This window comes from Mauremys mutica, unplaced genomic scaffold, assembly GCF_020497125.1.
Source record: "Mauremys mutica isolate MM-2020 ecotype Southern unplaced genomic scaffold, ASM2049712v1 Super-Scaffold_100033, whole genome shotgun sequence".
In the NCBI taxonomy this organism is placed as follows: domain Eukaryota; kingdom Metazoa; phylum Chordata; order Testudines; family Geoemydidae; genus Mauremys; species Mauremys mutica.
Genome location: NW_025423255.1, coordinates 4,877,249 through 4,898,122, shown reverse-complemented (window position 1 = coordinate 4,898,122; position 20,874 = coordinate 4,877,249). Strand labels below are relative to the sequence as shown.

The window sequence follows — 20,874 nt, the reverse complement described above, 5'->3', positions numbered from 1 at the left end:
CCTGATCTCAGTCACACACCTGGAGAGAAAAGTGGGAAGATTTTTGAGAATTCGATATCAGTATTTCAGAACTGAGGAGGGCCACAAACAATATATTTGCTAATGTGAGACAGAAGCACCAACATCTGGAAGATTTTACATCAGCATTTAACAGTTCAAGAGAACAGAGGGGAAATTGGAGGGGATTATACAGGGATATTTAATCAGCAACAGAATGAGATGGATTCTTCTTGCCTCACACTCACAGGGCCAGCAGGTGCTGGGGAGTAGCTGGACTGGGAAACCTGGGGCTGGGCCGTCTCCATGGGGGACACTTGCTCCTCCCTCCCCTTCCTGGCCCTTCCCAGGCCCCGTTGCCAGCAGAGAGTGGCCCCCCCAGCCCAGCCCAGAGGTGTCCCTGTCTCAGGGCCCCCCCAGCCTCTGCCCATTCACCCTCTGCCCAGCTCAGGAATCACTCGGGGGAACCATTTCCCACCCGCACAAGGACAAATCCCTGCAGGTGGAAATGGGGGAAACCCCCCAAACCTGAGACCTGAACTGGCCACTGGCGAAGGGGAGAGAAAATGGGGCACAATCGGGGGGGGGGAAACAGGGAACTTCTCAGGGGTTGGGGGAGGGGGGGTCACCCTGGGCGCTGCTCGTGGCTCTCTAGGGAGAAAGGGGGCAGGACGGGGGAGGAGGGGGGTCCCCACGGGAGGGGGCAGCGGTAAATCCGAGGGGATCTCAGCCCCCCCCTTTCTCTCCCCGCTCCTCGGGGGTCACCTGCTCCCCCCCCCCCCCGGCCATGTCCGGGCTGCACCGACATTTCCCGCCCGCCCCCCGGCCCCAGCCCGGTCTCCCCCCCGGCCCCACGCAGGGATCCCGGACCGGTCACGGGGGGGTTAATGAAGGGCTCTCCCGCCGCGATCTGCGCATGCCCAGAGCTCCAACGGCACCAACCCTTCCCCGGCCCGGGAGAGGCTCCAACGGCCCCGCGCGAGCCAGGCAGAGCCGCAGCGCCCAACGGTCCTTCACAGCCCGGTTCCGGCTCCCCCGCTGACATCACTTCCGCTCCGGGGAGAGTCAGGAACTACATCTCCCAGCCTGCCCCGGGGCCGCTTCCGCCCTCTCCGCAGCCCAGGGAAGGGAGGGTTTCAGCAGCTGTTACTGCGCATGCTCCGTGCGAGCCCCGCTGGGGGCGGGAGAACAAAGCTGCAGCTGCCGCCGCCTCCGCGTGAGCCGGGCCCGGGCTGAGCCGCTGCTGCTCCCCGGGGGGGGTCTGTGCGGGGGGGGTCTGTGCGGGGGGGCCCCGGCCGGGGGGGGGTTTCTCCAGCTGGGCCCCGCCCCCCGGGCTCTGCCCGCCCCAGCCCCGCCCGGAGCCCCCGGTGAGTGAGAGACCCCGGGGGGGGGCGCTGGGGGGGCGGGCACGTGACTCTGCCCCGGGGAACCCGGGAGAAGCCTCGGAGCCGCCTCGGCCCCAGCGGAGCCGCAGCAGGATCCGCCCCCCCGCCGGGATGGGGGGGCCCGTGGCCCGGCTGGGAGGACCTGGGAGTGAGGGGGGGTGTCGGGGGGGAAGGTCGGTGGGGGGGGGGGTTGAACTGTCTCTATGCAGCCAGGAAATTCCCGGGGTGGGGGAAGTGGCAGGCGGGCGAAGGGGGGAGGGGGGTTAATTGGATCCTGTCCCTGTTGGTGCCACTTGCCTCTCGCCCCCGATACAAATTCTCTCCAGTTCTGCCCCTTTTCTCGCTCAGTGTCTCACCCGGGCTGTAAAATCCGGGGCAATTTCCCCCCCTTTCCCCTCCAATGAGCCGCTCTCCCGTCTCCCCCATTTCCCCCTGGTCTCTCCAGGAGTCTGATTCTCCACCTTCAGTTGCAGTTTGTGACACGTTTTCTCTGCAAATCTCAAGGGTTGATATAAAATACCCTAAACATTTGCCCCACTTCTCTCTACTTGTCTATTTCTGATTGAATATGCCCTGAGATTTCCCCGTCTCTCTAATTATAAAATACCAAGAAAATCTCAGATTTACACCTTTTCTCAGATTCTTGAACATAGCTTGGTGGGGCAGGGCTGGGCTGGCAGGGGCTGTGGGTCAGGAGTGAGGGGCACCATCAGAGGTTGAGGGGGGGCAGGGCTGGACTGTAAGGGGGCTGTGGGTCGGGAGTGAGGGGCACCATTAAAGCTTGAGCCGGGGGCACCCCCCAGCTATAGCCCTGTACTGTATGTACAGGATGTTTCTAAACACACAGCACGTGCACACTACTTCCCCCCCCCCCCCCCCCAGTGTAGTATTAAATTGCTTGGTTTACATTGTGATCCGCAAAGCTGAGTCAGGTGCCTGAACTCCCCACACAATGCCTGGGTTCCACAGGCACCTTCCAGTGTGAGTCACAAACGCCAGTTCACTAGGTGGGGAGCCATGTGAGCTAGTCAATGGGAGAGGGTGGCAAGGGGGAGGTACTAGCACCGCATGAGGAATATTCAACGTCATTGAAATATAGTCAGAAGTAAAATTTCATTGCTCAGTGCTGCAGAACAGTCAACGTTTCCAGCCGATGGGACTGCAGCTGGGGGGGGGATTCCATCTGAAAACTTGAAAGAGGTAAACAATGAACAGAAAACCACCCAGACATTGAATAGTAACAGTAACAAAGGACAGTCAAATAGCAAGAAACGAACAGAAAAAAATAACACCAAGAGACTAAAAAAAATCTAGAAAAGAAATCAAAGACATTGGGGAAAAAATGTCACCGCAGAGCTGGTGGGGCAGGGCTGGACTGGCAGGGGGCTGTGGGTCGGGAGTGAGGGGCTGGGAGAAGCACATTGTCCTAAGCCCTGCCCCCCCCCTCACAGATAGATGCTTAAATCTGGGTTGCAGGGGGGTGGCTGTCTCTGCTTAGCACTCCACAAATGGGAACCCAGCCCCTGCCGTCAGGTGACTCAGGTGCCTAAGGCGTTTCTTGGACTGGAGGTAGGCAGCTGCCTCACGCCACACAAACTGGCGGTAGGGGGAGAAGGAAGAGGTGGGGTTGGTCACATCAGCTGCTTTATAACGTTTAGCCCCACGGTTCACACACTCCCCTGGGCTGTGGGAGACCCGGGTTCAGTTCCCCCTGGCTGGAAGAGCTGATGAACGTGAATACCAACCTCAGGCCAAACAGCTACAAACTACTCAACCTTATATGCTGCTTCCATGACACCATGTATCAGCGGGTGCCAACTCATCCGATCCCTTTCCTGTAGCCCACGGGGTAAGCAGAGCTGTGTGCCTGCCAGGGACGGCTCCAGACCCCAGCGCGGCAAGCGCGCGCGTGGGGCGGCATTTGCCGGCAGGGGCGGCAGGCGGGTCCAGCGCACCTTCCGCAGTCATGCCTGCGGAAGCTCCACTGGAGCCGTGGGACCAGCGAACCCTCCGCAGTCATCCCCGCGGGAGGTCCAGCCGAACCGCGCGACCAGCGAACCGTCCACAGTCATGCCCGCGGGAGGTCCGCTGCTCCCGGGGTTCTGGTGCACCTCCCGCGCATGACTGCTTGGGGCGACCAAATTCGTAGAGCCGCCCCTGGTGCTTGCCCCTATATTATTTACTTGGTTCCAGGCTGGAGTGCTAGAAGTCGCTGCGTGTGCTACCATACAGGTGTCCAGTGCTGGATGAAACTTCTGGGGGCCTGGCACCAAACGTGTGTGGGCCCCCATGAGGAATAATTGTAAAAGACAGGAGATCGACACAGGGCTTGTCTGACACAGCATCCGGGTGCACTGGTTTTATTTCCAATATTTGAAGTTTAAGTTGCAGGTGGAGGTGGCTGCCACTAGGGTACCAGCAGTGGTAGCCCGAGGGGAAAAAAAGATATGCACACAAGTGGATATAAAGTAAATTATAAAAGAAAACAGAGAAAATAAAACACAGCTAACAAAAGCCAGAGCACCCAAAAATACTAGCCATGTGCTGCTCCCACTAAAAAGGCCCATTCCCACTATCTCACCATTCACATTTCTCATAGAAACCACCAGGGCTTGTATTACATTTTGATATGAAATTGGGGTGAATTTAAAACTATTTAAAATATTGTAAAAATAAAAAACATCAAAATTTTAATACATTTTACTGACCGTATAATTAGTCATACTAGACTTGCTTGTCCTCCCCCCAAGGCCGAGAGGCACACAGACTGGGATCAGGACCAGCTGTGCCCCCAAAAGACCAGGCCAACCCTCCAAATCAGACCAGAGCCACATCCCTCCCCCAGAACAACCCCCTGGAACTGGACCACTTTGAATCAGGCTCTAAGACACCATAAACTGTAGGGCCTACCTAAGACAAAAATACCATTTCTCATTCTTTTTTCTTTGTTTTTTGAAAAGTAAACGTAAGAGTGGCCAGGCTAGGTCAGACCAAAGGTCCATCTAGCCCAGTATCCTGTCTGCCGATGAAGTGGGCTGTAGCCCAGGAAAGCTTATGCTACAATAAATTTGTTAGTCTCCAAGGTGCCACAAGTCCTCCTGTTCTTTTTGCGGATACAGACTAACACGGCTGCTACTCTGAAACCTGTCTTCCAACAGTGGCCAATGCCCGGTGCCCCAGAGGGAATGAACAGAACAGGTAACCATCAAGTGATCCATCCCCTGTCACCCATTCCCAGCTTCTGGCAAACAGAGGCTAGGGACACCATCCCTGTCCAGCCTGGCTAATAGCCCCTAAGGGACCTGACCTCCATACACTTATCTAGTTCTTTTTTAACCCTTTTATAATGTTGGCCTTCACAACATCCTGTGGCGAGGAGTTCCACAAGTTGACTGTGCGTTGTATGAAGAAATACTGCCTTTGGTTTGTTTTAAACCTGCTGCCTCTTCATTTGATTTGGTGACCCCTAGTTCTTGTGTTAGAAGAAGTAGTAAACACCACTTCTGTATCTACTTTCTCTACACCAGACATGATTTTATAGACCTCTCTCATCTCCCCCACCCTGTACATCTTGTGAACTGGGCTTTTCCCTCCCTGATGCTGCAGCCTCCTTCCCATCCTTGGGCACAGCACCCACACACCCCTCTGCCCCTGCAGCCAGCTCCCCCCTCTAGGGCTGTTTGGTTGCCAATATTCCTGATGCTGGGAACTGAGAGGGGAGGGGATGGCAGGAGAAAGGCAGGTAATGCCCTTCCCCCCCAGGAGAAAGGCCTGGGGGCTGGTCAGTGCTGGGAGGGGACAGTCTCTGCTGCGGGTGTCACTGTCCGGCACAGAGACTCCCTCCAGCCTGAGCTGGGACTGGGCAGATTATCAGGGGACACCTATTTGTGCCCCCTTTATTGTTTTCAGGGTTGAAATAAGGGCGGAGAACCCCAGAGAAGGTGTCAGTGAAAGTGAAGAGATGGGACTTGTGTGACGTTATTGATATAAATTGGGACCATATAGAACATGGGTTGCAACCAAGGTCCTGTAGTGGCACCAAATCTTGGGTAAAGGGGGTCATATAAGGTGTCTAAGAGCAGGATATGGGGTGCTGGTTATAATTATGCTGTCTGTATGTCTGTATCATTTTTAGTTGAAGTTATGAATGTTGGCTCTATGCTGTCTGTATTTCAAGTTTGTGCTGTGCTTCTGGGGAAAGCCTCCCAGACAAGCTGGTATTAGCCCTGCCTAGCCAGCTTGATGGCCCATTAAGGACCATCAGCTACACAATTGACCCATGGAGAGAAGGCAGACACACCTTGTAACTCAGCAAGGTATGCAGAGACTTGTCCATGTGACTGCAGACTCCATTTTGTTGTGATTTTCCACAGTAAGAACAAAGAGGTTCTTACACCTGGAAAAGCCTATATAAGGCTGATGCATCATCTCCATCTTGTCTTCAATCCTGCTTCTTTCCTCTGGAGGGACTTTGCTACAACCTGAAGCTCTGCACAAAGGACTGAGGACCCATCCCAGCGGGGGATGGTCCAGAGACTTAATTTGAATCTGCAGTTTACTCCATCACTGCTACAAGCCTGAACTAAGAACTTTGCCATTACTGTATGTAATTGATTCCATTCAACCAATTCTACCTCTCATCTCTACCTTTTTCCCTTTGTAAATAAACATTTAGATTTTAGATTCTAAAGGATTGGCAACAACGTGATTTGTGGGTAAGATCTGATGTGTATATTGACCTGGGTCTGGGGCTTGGTCCTTTGGGATCGAGAGAACCTTTTACTTTTATTGGGGTGTTGGTTTTCATAACCATTTATCCCCAGGACGAGTGCACTGGTGGTGATACTGGGAGACTGGAGTGTCTAAGGAAATTGCTTGTGTGACTTGTGGTTAGCCAGTGGGGTGAGACCAAAGTCCTTTTTGTCTGGCTGGTTTGGTTTGCCTTAGAGGTGGAAAAACCCCAGCCTAGGGCTGTGACTGCCCTGTTTGAGCAATTGGTCCTAATTTGGCACTCTCAGTTGGGTCCCGCCAGAACCGCATTGTCACAACTTGTCAGTCACATTGTAAAAGGAGACCTCGCCCGCCTCATAGTCCAGGAAAATCCCCAATCGTCTGGCCGTGACACTCACGGGCAGGACAGTCGCGGGGGAGGTATTGGCCTTGCATTGCCCAGCACGCTGCCATATTGTCCAGTATCCATTCTCCGATAGATATACAATATGCCCCTTCCTGCGCACAGCTTCCCTACAGAGTCCAGAGATTCTTTTCTCCAACCTCCACCTCCCAGTAACGTCTCCCGCCCGTGAATCCCTCAGCGCCCAGGACAACCGCCATAGTATCAAATCTCTCCGGATTGTCAGGCAGATCCTGGCGCTCGTCTCGGTGTGTCACACGTTTCTGATCCTCAGCCAGGACGAGGTAGGGATTTGCTGTGCTGGGATCCAGAGTCACATCCACTGGGGAGAGAGTCACAGAGTCACTGCCGGGGCCAGGGGCTGGCCATTCTAGGGGGGCACAATCTAAAGGGGAGGACATGTGACCACCCCATGTGTCTTCTCCCCTGTGCCCAGCCCGGGGCTGCCCCGCTCCTCCTGCCCCATGTTACCTGTGGGTGCGGGGGAGAGCTCTGTCCTTCTCCCACTGCACCTGTGCCCCAGGGCCTGGGCGGGGAGTGGGACAGAGCCTTTCTGATGTGGCCGAAGCCAGCTGCTCCTGGTCGCTGCCTCTGTGCAGCTGAGCCAGCCTGGCTGGCGTGACAGCTCCTGCTGCCTGCCTGGGCCCACCTGCTGGGGATGAGGGCTGAGCTGAGGGGTCTCTGGCTCACTCAGCACCTGGTCCCGCATCCATCCTCCTGCTCCCCACTGCCAGGGCTGGGGCCAGGCACAGCGGGAGAAGGGAACTCCCCCTTCTCCCTGCAGCAGGCCAATCTGGGCAGGACCCCCCCCACGTGTAGCCTCGAGAAGTGGCATGTACACCCTGGCAGCTGGAGCTCCATGCACTGAGTGGGGTACGAGGACATCCCAGCGGCTGTGTGAGCCCCGCACGGTGCTGCTGACATGGCTCAGCCCTGACCCCTGCTGGAACCTCTCTCCCTGCGGCCCATGCAGGTCTTGATCTCCCTGTGGTTGCCATTAATGTGAGTTATGATGTGAGCTCCTGTCCACTAAGAACTGGCCTCGGGCTGGGCTGAGATCGGTGACAGGGAAGTGAAAGCTCCCGTCACTGCCCCCTGCCAAACCAGCCCATCCAGCTTCCCCCCGCAATGCGGTAACAGCAATACTCACACTTGGCAACACCCTGAGCGCCCCCAGCGGGCAGGGTGAGGGCCTGTCCAAGGACCAAGGGGCACAATCTTCAGGAAAAACAACAAGGAGTTCGGTGGCACCTTAAAGACCAACAGATTTATTATGGCATCAACTTCCGTGGGTAAAAAATCCCATTTCTTCAGCTGCACGGAGTATGAAGAAGTGGATTTTTTCCCCACAAAAGCTTATGCCCTAATAAATCGGTTGGTCTTTAAGGTGCCATCGAACTCCTCGTTGTATTGGTGGATACAGACTGACACGGCTGCCCCTCTGAATCTTCAACAAGGGAGACTGAGGCTGGAGATTAGGAAACACTTTCTCACTCTCAGGGCGGTGAAGCTCTGGACCGGCTCCAAGGGAGCCTGTGGGATCCCTGGCACTGGCGGTTTGTAAGAACAGGTTGGACAAACCCCTGTCAGGGATAGTCTAGGCCCTGCCCCAGTGCAGGGAGCTGGATTAGGTGACCTCGCAAAGTCCCTTCCAACCCTGCATTGCGATGAGTCTAGGTTACAGCTGTTCTGGCGCTGGGTCCAGGGCCCTGGCGGTTCTAAGCACGGTGTGTGGCACACGGTGGAGTTAACAATCTTAGTGATCACAGCAGCTGGTAGCTCAGCGTCCCTGCCAGGGCCTGTAACCAGCTCAGCTGGGTGTTACTGGCTTGTGTGGACAGGAGCTAGGGTTGCCACCTGTCCAGGTTTTCACAGGATCAGCCCATTGTTCAGGTCGCTGTCCTGTGAAATCTGAGTCTGTGCAGGATGTTAAAAGTCCTGGGTTTGTCAGTGGCTGTAGTGGGGGAAGCTGTGGGGTGGCAGTGACTGCTCAAAGGGAGCGCTAGCTTCAGAGTGTCTTGGGACCAGCAAGCGGGAGATGAGGCGCTCGGAGCTGGTAGGGCCCAGTCACCACGGTGGAAGTACCAACCGTGACGTTTAACTGCCGGATGGTAACGGGGTGGATCTGGTGCCAGGCCCTGCTTTGTGAGGCTGGTGCCCAGGGCAGTGACAGGAACAGAAGCCTGAGAGGGCTGGTCTCCTCTCCCAGGGTGGGATGGGACACAGTGCCCGGGCTGAGGAGACAGGGGGTGTATGTGGAGCAGGCAGATGTCCCATTTTTTGCACCTCAGAGGGGGCAACCACAACAGGACCCCAACACTGTTTGTGTAACTGACCTGAGTGCCCCCCTCCCTCCCAGCTGTGTGCGGCAGGATACCCCAGAGTACATGGAGCCATGGCCAGTGGTGCTGCAATGTGTGCGCATGTCCCTTGGGGTCTCTAATCCCTGCTGGAGCTGCCCAGACTCTCCCAGCCTTCACCAGTACATACGTATGGTCAGGCAGCATGCTGGGTGAAAATACACCCAGACAGCTGTTTGTAGCCTATCGAATGTCATAGGAAAATGCTCTGTGTAGGGAAAGGAGCCAGGAGCTCCCACGGGGAGGTGGATCTCCCCATGGATAAAATATCAGCGACTTGTACAGTACCTGCGTAGAGCTGCGCGCTTCTCCACCCTGTAACTAAACACAGACAGAGGGGTGAGAACGCCCGTGAACACCGACACTCTGAACAGGAAACAATGTCACACAAGGGTGATAATGGGGGGAATGGAACTTACTGATCTCAGCCTGGAGTTTGGCTAAAAACAAAACACAGAGAAACGAGTCAGTATCACACTATATTGCAGAAGGAAAGCGAGTCAAAGAGACTTTAAAGCAGAGAAGTTAAAATCCTTAGATTCAGCCAGGAGGCTACATCAGCAACCAGAGCCTGGCAGCTCCTGGGCAACAAAGGAATCAGCAAGGGGAGAAACACAGTAACCCCATCCTGCCAGCTGCAAGAGGTTGTGAGAGCCAAAGGGGGATTGTAGTGGGGCGGACTGCCCCCCTCCCTGTGAGAGTGGGCTGCGGCAGGCCAGGGCACCTGCGCAGACAGGGCTTATTGTGAGCCAATCAGAGAGGGGCTTATTGTGAGCCAATCAGGGCCCAGTTTGGAGACAGCCAATTAGGGCCAGGCTCAGACATATATAAAGGCTGCCCAGAGCAGGAGCAGTCCGTCTGTCTCAGGCCTTTGACAGGGGAAAGTCAGTCTCCAAGGAAGGAGACTAGCACCATGGACAGCGCAGTGCTGGCCAGGCTCGGGGAGGCTAGGGAGCTTGAACCTGTAGCCTGCCAGGCTGCAGGCCCTGAAGGGAAGGACTTAGCGGGTGCAAGGGGCCATAGGGGAAGCGGCCCAGGGAAACAGACAGCGGAGGGGAGAGAAGGACAGTGAGGCTGATGCCAGAGGGTCCCTGGGCTGGGACCCAGAGTAGAGAGCAGGCCTGGGTCCCCCCCCCCTTCACTCCTTGCAGGGCACCCAGCTATTGGCTGTAGGGAGCGGCCATATTGCTATGCCAGATCCCTGACAAGAGGGATTGGACTCAAGGGCGGTTGGACATAGTGACTGAGGTGTGGGACTGCTGAGCACTGACCCCCCCCAGGAAGGGGGTGCAGATGGACTAAGGGGCACTGCCGGAGGGCAGTGGCCTTGAAGAGGATGCCGCCGAGCACGCAGCAACGTGGATCCAAAGACAACAACAGAGGACAGAATGACAGATGGGACACTACCAAGAGGGGGTGCTCCACTGGAAAGAGCTAATTCCCAGAGTCACCAGCAGGAGGCACCCAGGTGGTGAGTCCTGACCCGTTTACACGGATCCTTCAGCAAATGGAAACTATTAAAATATTAACCCTGTGAAGTCAGTAAAAGGAGAAAAGGGCATCGGGTGAAGAGTATGATGGGACTGAATAGGCCAAAGTTTAACTAGAAGAGTGAATGGCCAGAGATATAAAACAAATAGCAGGGATTTATTTCAGTCTAGCAGAATCAGGAAGCCTGTGAGAGAATCAGTGGGTCCCTTGGATCAGCAGGGATAAAGGGAGCGGAGCAATTCAGGAGGGTGAGGACAATGGTGAGAATAACCGATTTCTTTATATTGATTATCACCATAGAGGGTGTTGGGGAGAGACATACTGTGGTAGAACACACCCCTGTACTCACACTCTATGCACTATTGTAATAATCTTTGTACAAAGTATGCCTTGAAAGATATCGTTTGAAAACTCATCATTTGCTGATCAGTAATTTCCTGGTAAAATATGTGACAAATTTGTCCATGATGTTTTAAGATTCCCCTGTACAGTATTATTAACCCAAGTTCCAAGCCCCACAGCTGAGTCTAAACAGAAGTTGGCAAACAGGTCTGGCCTAAACAAAGGAATATGTGCTCTGCTTAATTTGCATTAATCAAGCAGGAAGGGAAAACAAAGGAAGAAAAATACTAACAGGAAATATCCTCCTACATAGATTCTGTGTCTCAGCTGGAAATGTTTTTTCAAGGTGTGTGTATTAGAGGGGAAGAACTGAAACTATAAAAAGGAGGGAAACCACCCCAAGGCCCCCCATTTTCTCTGTTCCTGCGCATCAGATTCACTGCACCTGAAGAGAAAAAGGAAGCCCTCATTGGACTCTGGGGAAGGGGACCTGACCTGAGAGTTTGGTCAGTAACCTGCTGGAGCATGTGATAAGAAAATGCTTGAATTTAATATAGTTTAAGTTAGGCTTCGGTAAACATCTTATCTTTATTTTTCTTGTAACCATTTCTGACTGTTATGCCTCATCACCTGTACTCACTCAAAATCTTTCTCTTTGTAGTTAATACATTTGTTTTACTGTTTTATCTAAACCAGTATGTTGAAATAGAAATATATGAATAATTATGTGAGATAATAACATGGCATATTATTCCCTTAAAAGAATAACATCTTAAAATATTTTGTAGTGTCCAGGAGAGGGCTGGGCAGTGCAGGACACACATTTCTGGGGGGAATCTTCGACTGAGGGTGTGCTCAGGTCACCCTGCAGTATAACCAAGGCAGAGGTTGCAGAGAAGGTTGAAAGATTTCTTCACCGTATCGCCACCAAATCAACAAGAGGTGATGCCATTTTAGATTTAGTATTGGTGAGTAGTGGGGATCTCGTAGAAGAACTGGTTGGAGAGGAGAGCCTTGATTTGAGTGATCATGAGCTAACTCAGTTTAAACTAAATGGAATGATAAACAAAATATGGCTGCAACTAGGATCCTTGATTTAAAAAAAAATAAGGGAATTAGTTAGAGAAGTGGACTGGACTAAAGAACTCAAGGATCTGAATATGGAGGAAGCTTGGAATTACTTTAAGTCAAAGTTGCAGAAGCAATCAGAAGCTTGCATCCCACGCAAGGGGAAACACATTTTTAGGAAAGGGTTGCAGACCAAACTGGATGAGTAAGCATATGAAACAGGCATTAAGAGAAAGCGGAAAGCCTACAAGGAATGGAAGATGGGATTGATCAGCAAGGAAAACTCCCTCTTGGAGGTCAGAAAGTGTAGGGAAAGTGAGAATTGCTAAAAGCCAAGCAGCGCTGGACCTTATGAAGGGAATTAAAACCAATAAGTAAAAGGTTTTATAGCCAAATAAATAAGAAGAAAAGAAGTGGGACCATTAAACACTGAAGATGAGGTGGAGATTAAAGTAATCTAGGCATGGCCCAACACCTAAATGAATACTTTGCTTCAGTTTTTTATAAGGGTAATGAGGAGCTTAGGGGTAGTGGCAGGTTGGCTAATGGGAATGAGGATATGGAAATAGAAATGACCATATCCAAGGTGAAAGTCAAACTCAAACAGCTCAATGAGATCAAATTGGGGGCCAGATAATCTCCATCCAAGAATATTAAAGGAACTGGCATGTGAAATCACAAGCACAATAGCAAGGTTTTTAATGAATCTGTAAACTCAGGGGGTGTACCCTATGATTGGAGAATTGCTAATCGTTTCTATTTTTAAGAAAGGGGAAAAAACTGATCCAGTTTGACCTCAATTGTATGCAAGGTCTTGGAACAAATGTTGAAGGAGAAAGTAGTTAAGGACATAAGGTAATTGGGATAAAATACAACATGGGTTTACAAAAGGTAGCTCGTGCCAGAGCAACCTGATCTCCTTCTTTGAGAAGGTAACTGATTTTTTTAGACAAAGGAGATGTAGTAGATCTAACCTACCTGGGCTTCAGTAAGGCATTTGATACATTTCTACATGGGAAATTGTTAATTAAATTGGAGAAGCTGGAGACAAATATGACAACTGAAAGGTGGTTAAGGAACTATTTAAATGGGAGATGACAACAGGTCATACTGACAGGTGAACTGTCAGGCTGGAGGGAGTTACTAGTGTAGTTCCTCAAAGATCAGTCTTGGGACCAATCTTATTTAACATTTTCATTAAAGACCTTAGCACACTCCCACTTTTTGTGCCAATACAATTTTCAGATGACACAATGTCAGGAGGTATTGCCAATATGGAGGAGGACTGGAATATCATACAAGATCTGAACAACCCTGAAAACAGGAGTAATAGAAATGGGATGAAATTTAACAGTGCAAAGTGCAGGGTCATGCACTTCGGGACTAACAACTTTTGGTATAAGGTGAAGAAGTTTAAGTTGAAAGTGACAGAAGAGCAGAAAGACCTGGGTATATTGGTTGATCACAGGATGTCTATGAGCTACCAATGTGATCTGGCCATGAAAAATCCTCATGCAATCCTAGGAGTTATTTCTAGTAGAGATAGGGCAGAAATGGTTACTCTCCCTGTGCAGTACCGCAAGGAATCATTACAGCTATTCACACAGGTTATTGCGCCCGCGTCCTGGCCCCCGGGAGAGCACCCGCCGAAATGTCACCGAATTTCAGCGGCATTTCGGCGGGGATGCCTCTCGATGACGCCACTTGCCGTCGACACCTGGAGGGTGTAGCTCAATAGTCAAGCTCCTCGCACTTTCACACTGACTTTGACATTTTATCCCTATAAGGTGACCAGACGAGGAGAGAATACCCCTTGGGAAACAGGGCTGAGCATCATTTAGTATCAGCTTTGCTTACCTGTGAATCTTTGGGTTATGTCACGTGCTGAAACAGAAATGGGAGTTTACACAAAAATTACAGACTCAAGACAAAAAGTGGGGGAGGGATAGCTCAGTGGTTTGAGCATTGGCCTGCTAAACCCAGGGTTGTGAGTTCAATCCTTGAGGGGGCCACTTGGGGATCTGGGGCAAAAATTGGTCCTGCTAGTGAAGGCAGGGGGCTGGACTTAATGACCTTTTCAAGGTCCCTTCCAGTTCTAGGAGATTAGTATATCTCCAATTATCTTATCTTAAAAATTGCTAAAAAATTAAGCTACACAAACTAAAACCAGAGCTTACTTTGTTCTGCCGGAGGGGTCCATGGGAATGAAAAGGGAGAAAAAGGAATAAAACAACAATAAACAATTAGTAGAGATGATCAGTGATAAAACTACCCCATTCTAAACCCAAATTACATTGGCTTCCGTGTGAATTCTGCCTGAGTAAGGACATCAGGATTGGGCCTCTAATTATTAATTACGGCTTCTGCTTTATTGCACTCAATCTTGCATAACCTCCATCCTAGAAATCAATGGGACTGCACCTGTGAGGATCACTCATGTGAGTCAAGGTGGCAGAATTGGGCCTTTAGTGAAAAAGGGGCCAGGTTCCCTCCCCTGCTCTGGTCATTTCATGCAAGGATGGTGCAGACTGGCTGAATTGGGCCCTAACAGGACATCAGAGAATTCCTCCAGCATAGGGACTGCTCAGCTGGGGGAAAGCAGCATAGCCCACTCCTGTGCCAACTGCCCCCACCATGCCAGCATGGTGTAGGGGCAAGTCAGGAGTCATAGGGTTTAGACAGAGGGGCAGAACTGGATCACACAGCCAATGCTTGGGGACCACAGACAGCTGGAGTAAACAGGGGCTGCAGTGATTGATGCTGGGGCATCTTGAGACTTCAGGAGCCATAACCAACTCCCTACTGCCCCCCTCCCCAGTACAATACTCCAAGCAGATCTTGGCACAGGAGAGATTCTGGCCTCCAGTTCAAAGACCTCTTCTCTTGCGTTTCCATCATCTGGTCATGCAGGGATGATCCCAGGCATGCTGAGCCTGCTCCTGGCCTCAGTGAGAGCAGAGGGTGCTCAGCTCTGCGCAGGATTAGGCACATGTTCCTTCTCCTACAAGTGCTCTGTGGAAGCCAGCAGGGGTCAGGGGCCCAGTCCTGCCCCAAGCAAGGCAATGGGTGCAGGAGTGTGGCTGTGGCGAGCTTGGAGGCTTGGGCCTTTTTTGTCAGAGATAATTATTGTTAAGATCAGCCGTCTTGGGTCAGGCCAAAGGTCCACCTAGCCCAGTGTCCTGTCTTCCCATAGCGGTCAAAGCCAGGTGCCCCAGAGGGAATGAACAGAACAGGGAATCACCAAGTGACCCATCCCCTGTTGCCCATTCCCAGCTTCTGGCTAACAGAGGCTAGAGACACCTTCCCTGCCCAGCCTGGCTAATAGCCATCGATGGACCTGTCCTCCATGAACTTCTCTAGTTCTTTTTTGAACCGTGTTAATGTCTTGGCCTTCACAACATCCTCTGGCAAGGGGTTCCACAGGTTGACTGTGTGTTGGGTGAAGAAATACTTCCTTTGGTTTGTTTTAAATCTGCTGCCTCTTCATTTCACTGGGTGACCCCTAGTTCTTGTGTTATGAGAAGAGATAAATAGCATTTACTTTCTCTATACCATTTATATGTCTCTATCACATCCCCCCACTTAGTTATCTGTTTTCCAAGATGAACAGTCCATTTTTTTCATCTCTCCTCATACAGAAGCTGTTCCATACCCTTTATTCATTTGTTGCCCTTTTCTGCCATTTCTAATATATCTTTTTTTGAAATAGGGTGACCAGAGCTATCTATAGTTGGGTTTATGTTTTCCAATGTGCATCACTTTACATTTATCAACATTGAATTTCATCTGTCATTTTGTTGCCCAGTCTCAGTTTTGTGAGATCCCTTTTTAACACGGTCAGCTTTGTACTTAACTCTCGAGTAGTTTTGTATCCTCTGCAAATTTTGCCACCTCACTATTTACCTCTGCTTACTATTACAAGATCTCTCTGAAGACAGAAAGTGAAGTTTGTTTGTTTTTTCCAAGGGTTAATGTGAAAAATAAAACTTAATATTCATATTTCAGTGCCACAAATTTTCCATTTATTATTTCTATCTAAAAATCTCTACTGTATATTATCAGTCCTAGGCCTGGATTTCCCCTTGTCTTGTGTGTCACTGTAACAAGTACCACACATCAGTTTACTTTATACACAGCATTTTCAGTGTTCACTTTCCAAGATTAAGCTTGATGAAACCTAGTAAAACCGCACTTACCTGCCATTGCCTCATGTTCCACTGGAAAGTAAGACAATGTGAATTAATCCTGAGTCACAAAAGTTAATGTGCAATAGTCAAGATACAAGTAATATCCCCCTCACTGGTGTTATGACTGTTTTTGAGAGGTTTTTTTTTCCTTAAGATGCTAAGCGGAGCACAGCACAGGGGCTGGCTGCTTGTGAGGAAAGTGACCCAACTTCTCTTGTCCCTGTTGTTACATGTAATATTTTACACACATCAGATACTGTATAGAGAAACCTGGACCAGAGATCAGGGCTTCCTGGCTCCATGAGATAGCTCTATATCCCGCCCCCCCCCTCCTTCCTGTGACAGGTGGGCAGGGGGTTACAGGTCCCCCATCACTTGCCACTAGGGGTTTCTCACATCATTTGAAGCAGCTGGCAGTGCAGGTCAGAGACAGAATCCCAGGGTAGGTGGGCCCTGATCTGATTTGCACTGGCCACTTCTGTATTCTTAAGAACACAAGTTTTTAGGGCTTAGTTCAGCAAAGAAATTAAGCAGATTCTTAAGTACTTTGCTTAATTGGGACATTTAGTGAATATACATTTAAGGGACTATTCATCACAGATAACTATCCCTGAATAAAAACTGTTTGCTTGAAGTTAAGGGTTTTTTGAAAATTACCTATAAATTGTTATATATGGCAAATAAAGTTAACAAGTAAAAAGGTGTTTTTCAAACAGGAATTTGCCAGGCGTCCAGATTTCTGAGACAGCTTTTAAAATCTCAGCCTCATTGTCTGAAAGGCTGGAAATTCATAACGCCATTCCCAGCACCAGCCTTCTCCCAGCCACTGTCAGTAAAATTTTCAAAACCACCTAAGTGACTGAGGCATCCAAGTTCTGCTGAAAGTCATTGGGACTTTAGCTCCTAAAGCACTACACACTTTTGAAAGTATTTACACTCTGGACATATTGAGTAAGGGGCAAAGATGGAGAATGTCTTTGCACAGAGAACAAACCAATCTCAATTTCAGTTCATAGTGAGATCCCTTAATAGCTGCCTGGAAGATCCAAGAAATTCATTGCAAAGTTTGAGATTTTTCCATCTCTTCCCCATCCCTCCCCCTTAAAATGTAATGAAGAAATGTTACCTTTCTCTGAAATATGTTTTCTAGAAATAAATAACAAGAGAGACATAAAGTGACATAGTTGACTTAAGTGATGGTAAACTTACAGCAGTATTTTTTTCCCCTACGGATCATTGTACGCACAGACACTCGCTTTCTATCTGTTCCCCTTGTCTATATTATACTGAGGCCATAGGGCTGGATCCACAAGGGGTCTTAGGTATTGTGATGCTCAGCATCACAGAGTCTAACTTTTAGTTGTCCAGAAAAATCATAGGGAAAACAATGAGATTCACAGAGCCTGAGCTAGGGACCTTGGCTTGTGACAGAGACATGCCCAAGCAAGCGTATTACAAGCTCATCAAAGAGAGGGTCATTTGTGGTCTCTGCCAAAAGCAAAGACCTAGCTGATTCTCAGGGCCGGCTCCAGAGCCCAGCGGGGCAAGCACCCGCCTGGGGCGGCCCTTTCCCGGGGGGGCGGCAGGCTGGGCCGGCGGACCTGCCACAGTCATGCCTGCGGGAGGTCCACCGGAGCCCCGGGAGCAGCGGACCTGCTGCAGGCATGACTGCGGAGGGGACACTCGGCCGGCGGCTCCAGTGGACCTCCCGCAGGCATGACTGCGGACGGTTCGCTGGTCCCGCGGCTCGGCTGGCCCTCCCGCAGGCATGCCAGCGGCAGCGCAACCGGAACCGCCGGACCAGCGAACCACCCGCAGCTGCGGGAGGTCCAGCCGAGCTGCGCGACCAGCAGACCCTCCGCAGTCATGCCCGCGGGAGGTCCGCTGCTCCCGCGGCTCGGGGGCGCCTCCCGGGCATGACTGCTTGGGGCGGCCAAATTTGTAGAGCCGCCCCTGCTGATTCTCATAGTTATTGTGAGATGTCTGTACAAGGGAAAAATAGTTTTGTAACATGTAGAATATTATGTTCCCCAAAACTACTGAAGGTAAAACAGCTCACCTGAGGCTGGGTGAGTCTCAGAACTCACTCATTTAGCAGTGAGGACACTGACATCCAGGGCCGGTGCAAGGATATTTTGCGCCCTTGGCGAAACTTCCATCTTGCGCCCCCCTTGCGGCAGCTCCCCCCCTCCGCCCTGAGGCGCCCCACTTGCGGCAGCTCCCCACCCTCTGCCCTGAGGCACTGCCCCTGCCCCAGCTCACCCCTGCTCCATGCACGAGCACCCTCAGCATGCCATGGCTGCTTCACTTCTCCCGCCTCCCAGGCCTGCGGCGCCAATCAGCTTAGGCACCACAAGCCTGGGAGGCGGGAGAAGTGAAGCGGCCACGCCGTGCTCGGGGAGGAGGTGGGGCAGGGGTGAGCTGGGGCGGAGAGTTCCCTTGTGTGCTTCCCCCCCCCCCCCCTTACTTGCTGCAGGTGGCCCTCCCCGCGCTCCCCTGCCCCAGCTCCTTCCGCCTAAATGCCGGTGGCGACCAGGGGGCCGAAGATCCGGCCACCATGGCCGCTGCCGAAGAAAATGGCGCCCCCCAAATGCCGGTGCCCTAGGCGACCGCTTAGGTCGCCTAAATGGTTGCACCAGCCCTGCTGACATCCCTGGACCCAGGCCATCCCTATGTTTACACCCTGGGGCAGATGCGGGCATGAGCATTTACAAAGACAAACGGACCCCAAGAGAAGACTCTGACTGGGGACCATCAGAGTTGAGCTGAAGTTAATGAAACACCCTGAGTATGAAAAGACAATAGTTTAGGATTGTATAAGAGGAGAAGAAAGCGCACAAGATATTCCCCATTATGGAAGAGAGACTCTGCTAGCAGGAGTGTCTCATGAAAGGTGGATCCAGACTCTTTGGATTGGATAAGTGCTGTTTGGATCGACCACTGCGTGAAACATACCTGTTGGACAGGAAAGTACTTTAAGACGTACAGGGTATAAGAGTGCATTTTATATTTTGCTTTTACCTGTCACCTTATGTTTGAAAATCATAAGAGGGGGAAGGATAGCTCAGGGGTTTGCACATTGGCCTGCTAAATCCACAACTGTGAGTTCAATCCATAAGGGGGCCACTTAGGGATCTGGGGCAAAAAATCTGTTAGGGACAGTACTTGGTCCTGCTGGGAAGGCAGGGGAATAAACTCACTGACCTTTCAACATCCTTCCAGTTTTATATGAGAGGTATATCTCCATATTATAATCCTTTTGCTTGCTTTTATTTGAATCTTTATCTCAAGATCTGTAAAATAAACGTGTTTGGTTTTACTCTAAGTGCCTTGAACTGAGGTGAAGCCAGTTAACTGGGGTGCCCTGCTTCCATGGAGGCAGTGGACTGGTGCACTGCAGGTGTCCAGAAGACAAGGGACTGGGCAATTCAGTGTATCAAATTGGGGTGTGTAAGTTGCTAGTCTGCAGAGAGAGAGAGGGTGGGGCTTGCGGAGCCCAGAGCGGAGTGCCGGTGTTGCCAGAAGCTGTGGGAGCGTTTCCTCTGGTTGGCACAGACAAGGCTCCCACTGTAAGCAGGTGGTCATCATTGACCCCAGACACCTTGGGTAACCCCAAAGGTGTGTCAAGGCTCCCTATACACTGAATGGCAAGAGATGGCCCATTCGAATGGGATCCACAAAAGCCAGCACACAAGGTAGGCAGATGCCAAAGACAGCCAATGGGAGATGCCAATAACGGGGGCATTTGCCTTTCTCAGGGGTTTGGTGCCTTGGGCTGGAGGGAGAAGCCCTCACTGCTGGTGACCCAAAGCTGGGAACCCCTCTCCTGCAGTCAGGTGGCTTAGGTGCCTACGTTGTTCCATGCAAGACAGTATGGCACATGCCTTTAGGCTTGTCTATACTTCCAGCTAAGTGCTGATTTAGTGGGTCTGGTGATGACCTGCGAAATCGATGGCAGAGTGCTTTCCCGTCTATACTCCACCTCTGTGAGATGCAGAAGGTAAGTCAGCAGGGAGAGTATCTCCCGTCAACATAGCCTGGTGTAGACACCGCTGTAAGTTAACTGAAGTTACAATAACTTACGTAACTGAAGTACCGTAACTTAGGTCGACTTCCTGCTGCTCAGTACTAAAGGTGTAACTCCACACAAAATGGTCAGGGGGAGAGAGGATTATAGTGATTCCCATTTAATAGTTAATTAAGTTTAATAACTTCAGCAAAAGGGCTAGAGGGAGCCCCGTGTCACAATATCCCATTGCCTAGTGGCTAAGGCACTCATCCGAGAGGTGGCAGATCCCTGTCCAAATCCCTTCTCATCAGGCAGAGGCGGGACTTGACCCAAAGTCTCCCACAACCCTGGTGGGTCCCCTAACTGTTGGGTTAAAGATTATAAGGGAGGTCCTCCTCTACTCCCACCACTACCATATCAGGTCCCATAGGTGAGAGAGACACTCCTCCACCCATCTTCCCCTGGTTTGTGGATCATGCTGAGATTCAGGTGGGAGGTAGGTGCTCAGATGCCTAGACTGAGACAGCAGCATGCATGCCCAGAGACAGAAACTTAGACAACAGGAGAACTTTTAGAGCTCGGGTTTATGCCCTGAGTGAGTTTAGATGCCTACAGGATTAGGCGTCAGCCAAGTGGGGTTTTGTGGATCACAGACACTGACCTTTCTGTTTCGCCAGTTCAGATTGCAGTCTCTCTAGGGGGAGGAAAGGGGGATATGTGAGATTTCACCCTGCCGTATTTATGATGGTGACACCCCCCCCCCCCACTCGCCCCAGCTAATGTAACTGGCCCAGACACTCACCATTCTCACACTCCATTTCAGTTAGCAGAATCCCTAGAGGGATAAAAGGGCAGAGGTGATATTTAAGTTCTACGGCCAGAAGGGACCATTGTGATCATC

At 51.2% G+C, this 20,874-nt stretch overlaps 1 protein-coding gene across 4 annotated transcripts; it reads right to left on the bottom strand.

The window, feature by feature from the left end:
* Nucleotides 1-6,444: 6,444 nt before the first annotated feature.
* Nucleotides 6,445-20,668, bottom strand: LOC123358232 (butyrophilin subfamily 1 member A1-like). 4 transcript variants are annotated; one of them, XM_045000898.1, is made up of 9 exons: nt 20,635-20,667; nt 19,169-19,257; nt 17,091-17,110; nt 15,974-15,994; nt 13,955-13,960; nt 13,635-13,661; nt 9,296-9,316; nt 9,165-9,197; nt 6,445-6,838 (listed from the first exon to the last, which is right to left on the bottom strand). In XM_045000898.1, the coding sequence occupies exons 4-9, from the start codon at nt 15,978-15,980 to the stop codon at nt 6,627-6,629; spliced, it is 306 nt and encodes a 101-aa protein (XP_044856833.1). In that variant the 5' UTR covers nt 15,981-15,994; nt 17,091-17,110; nt 19,169-19,257; nt 20,635-20,667; the 3' UTR covers nt 6,445-6,626. The 4 variants fall into 4 exon arrangements, 3 of the variants coding, with proteins under 3 accessions (XP_044856833.1, XP_044856834.1, XP_044856832.1); XR_006575701.1 differs by adding an exon at nt 7,356-7,501 and having other exon boundaries at nt 6,729-6,838; nt 9,165-9,316; nt 20,635-20,668; XM_045000899.1 differs by lacking the exons at nt 17,091-17,110; nt 19,169-19,257; nt 20,635-20,667 and having other exon boundaries at nt 15,974-17,066.
* Nucleotides 20,669-20,874: the final 206 nt, after the last annotated feature.

Bases quoted from the DNA above. Each gene is read 5' to 3' on its own strand.
- LOC123358232 (XM_045000897.1), bottom strand. The intron at 9,317-13,634 runs GTAAGCAAAGCT...TTTTGTTTTTAG, and splicing joins CATAACCCAAAGATTCACAG to CCAAACTCCAGGCTGAGATC. The intron at 9,198-9,295 runs GTAAGTTCCATT...GTCTGTGTTTAG, and splicing joins CAAACTCCAGGCTGAGATCA to TTACAGGGTGGAGAAGCGCG.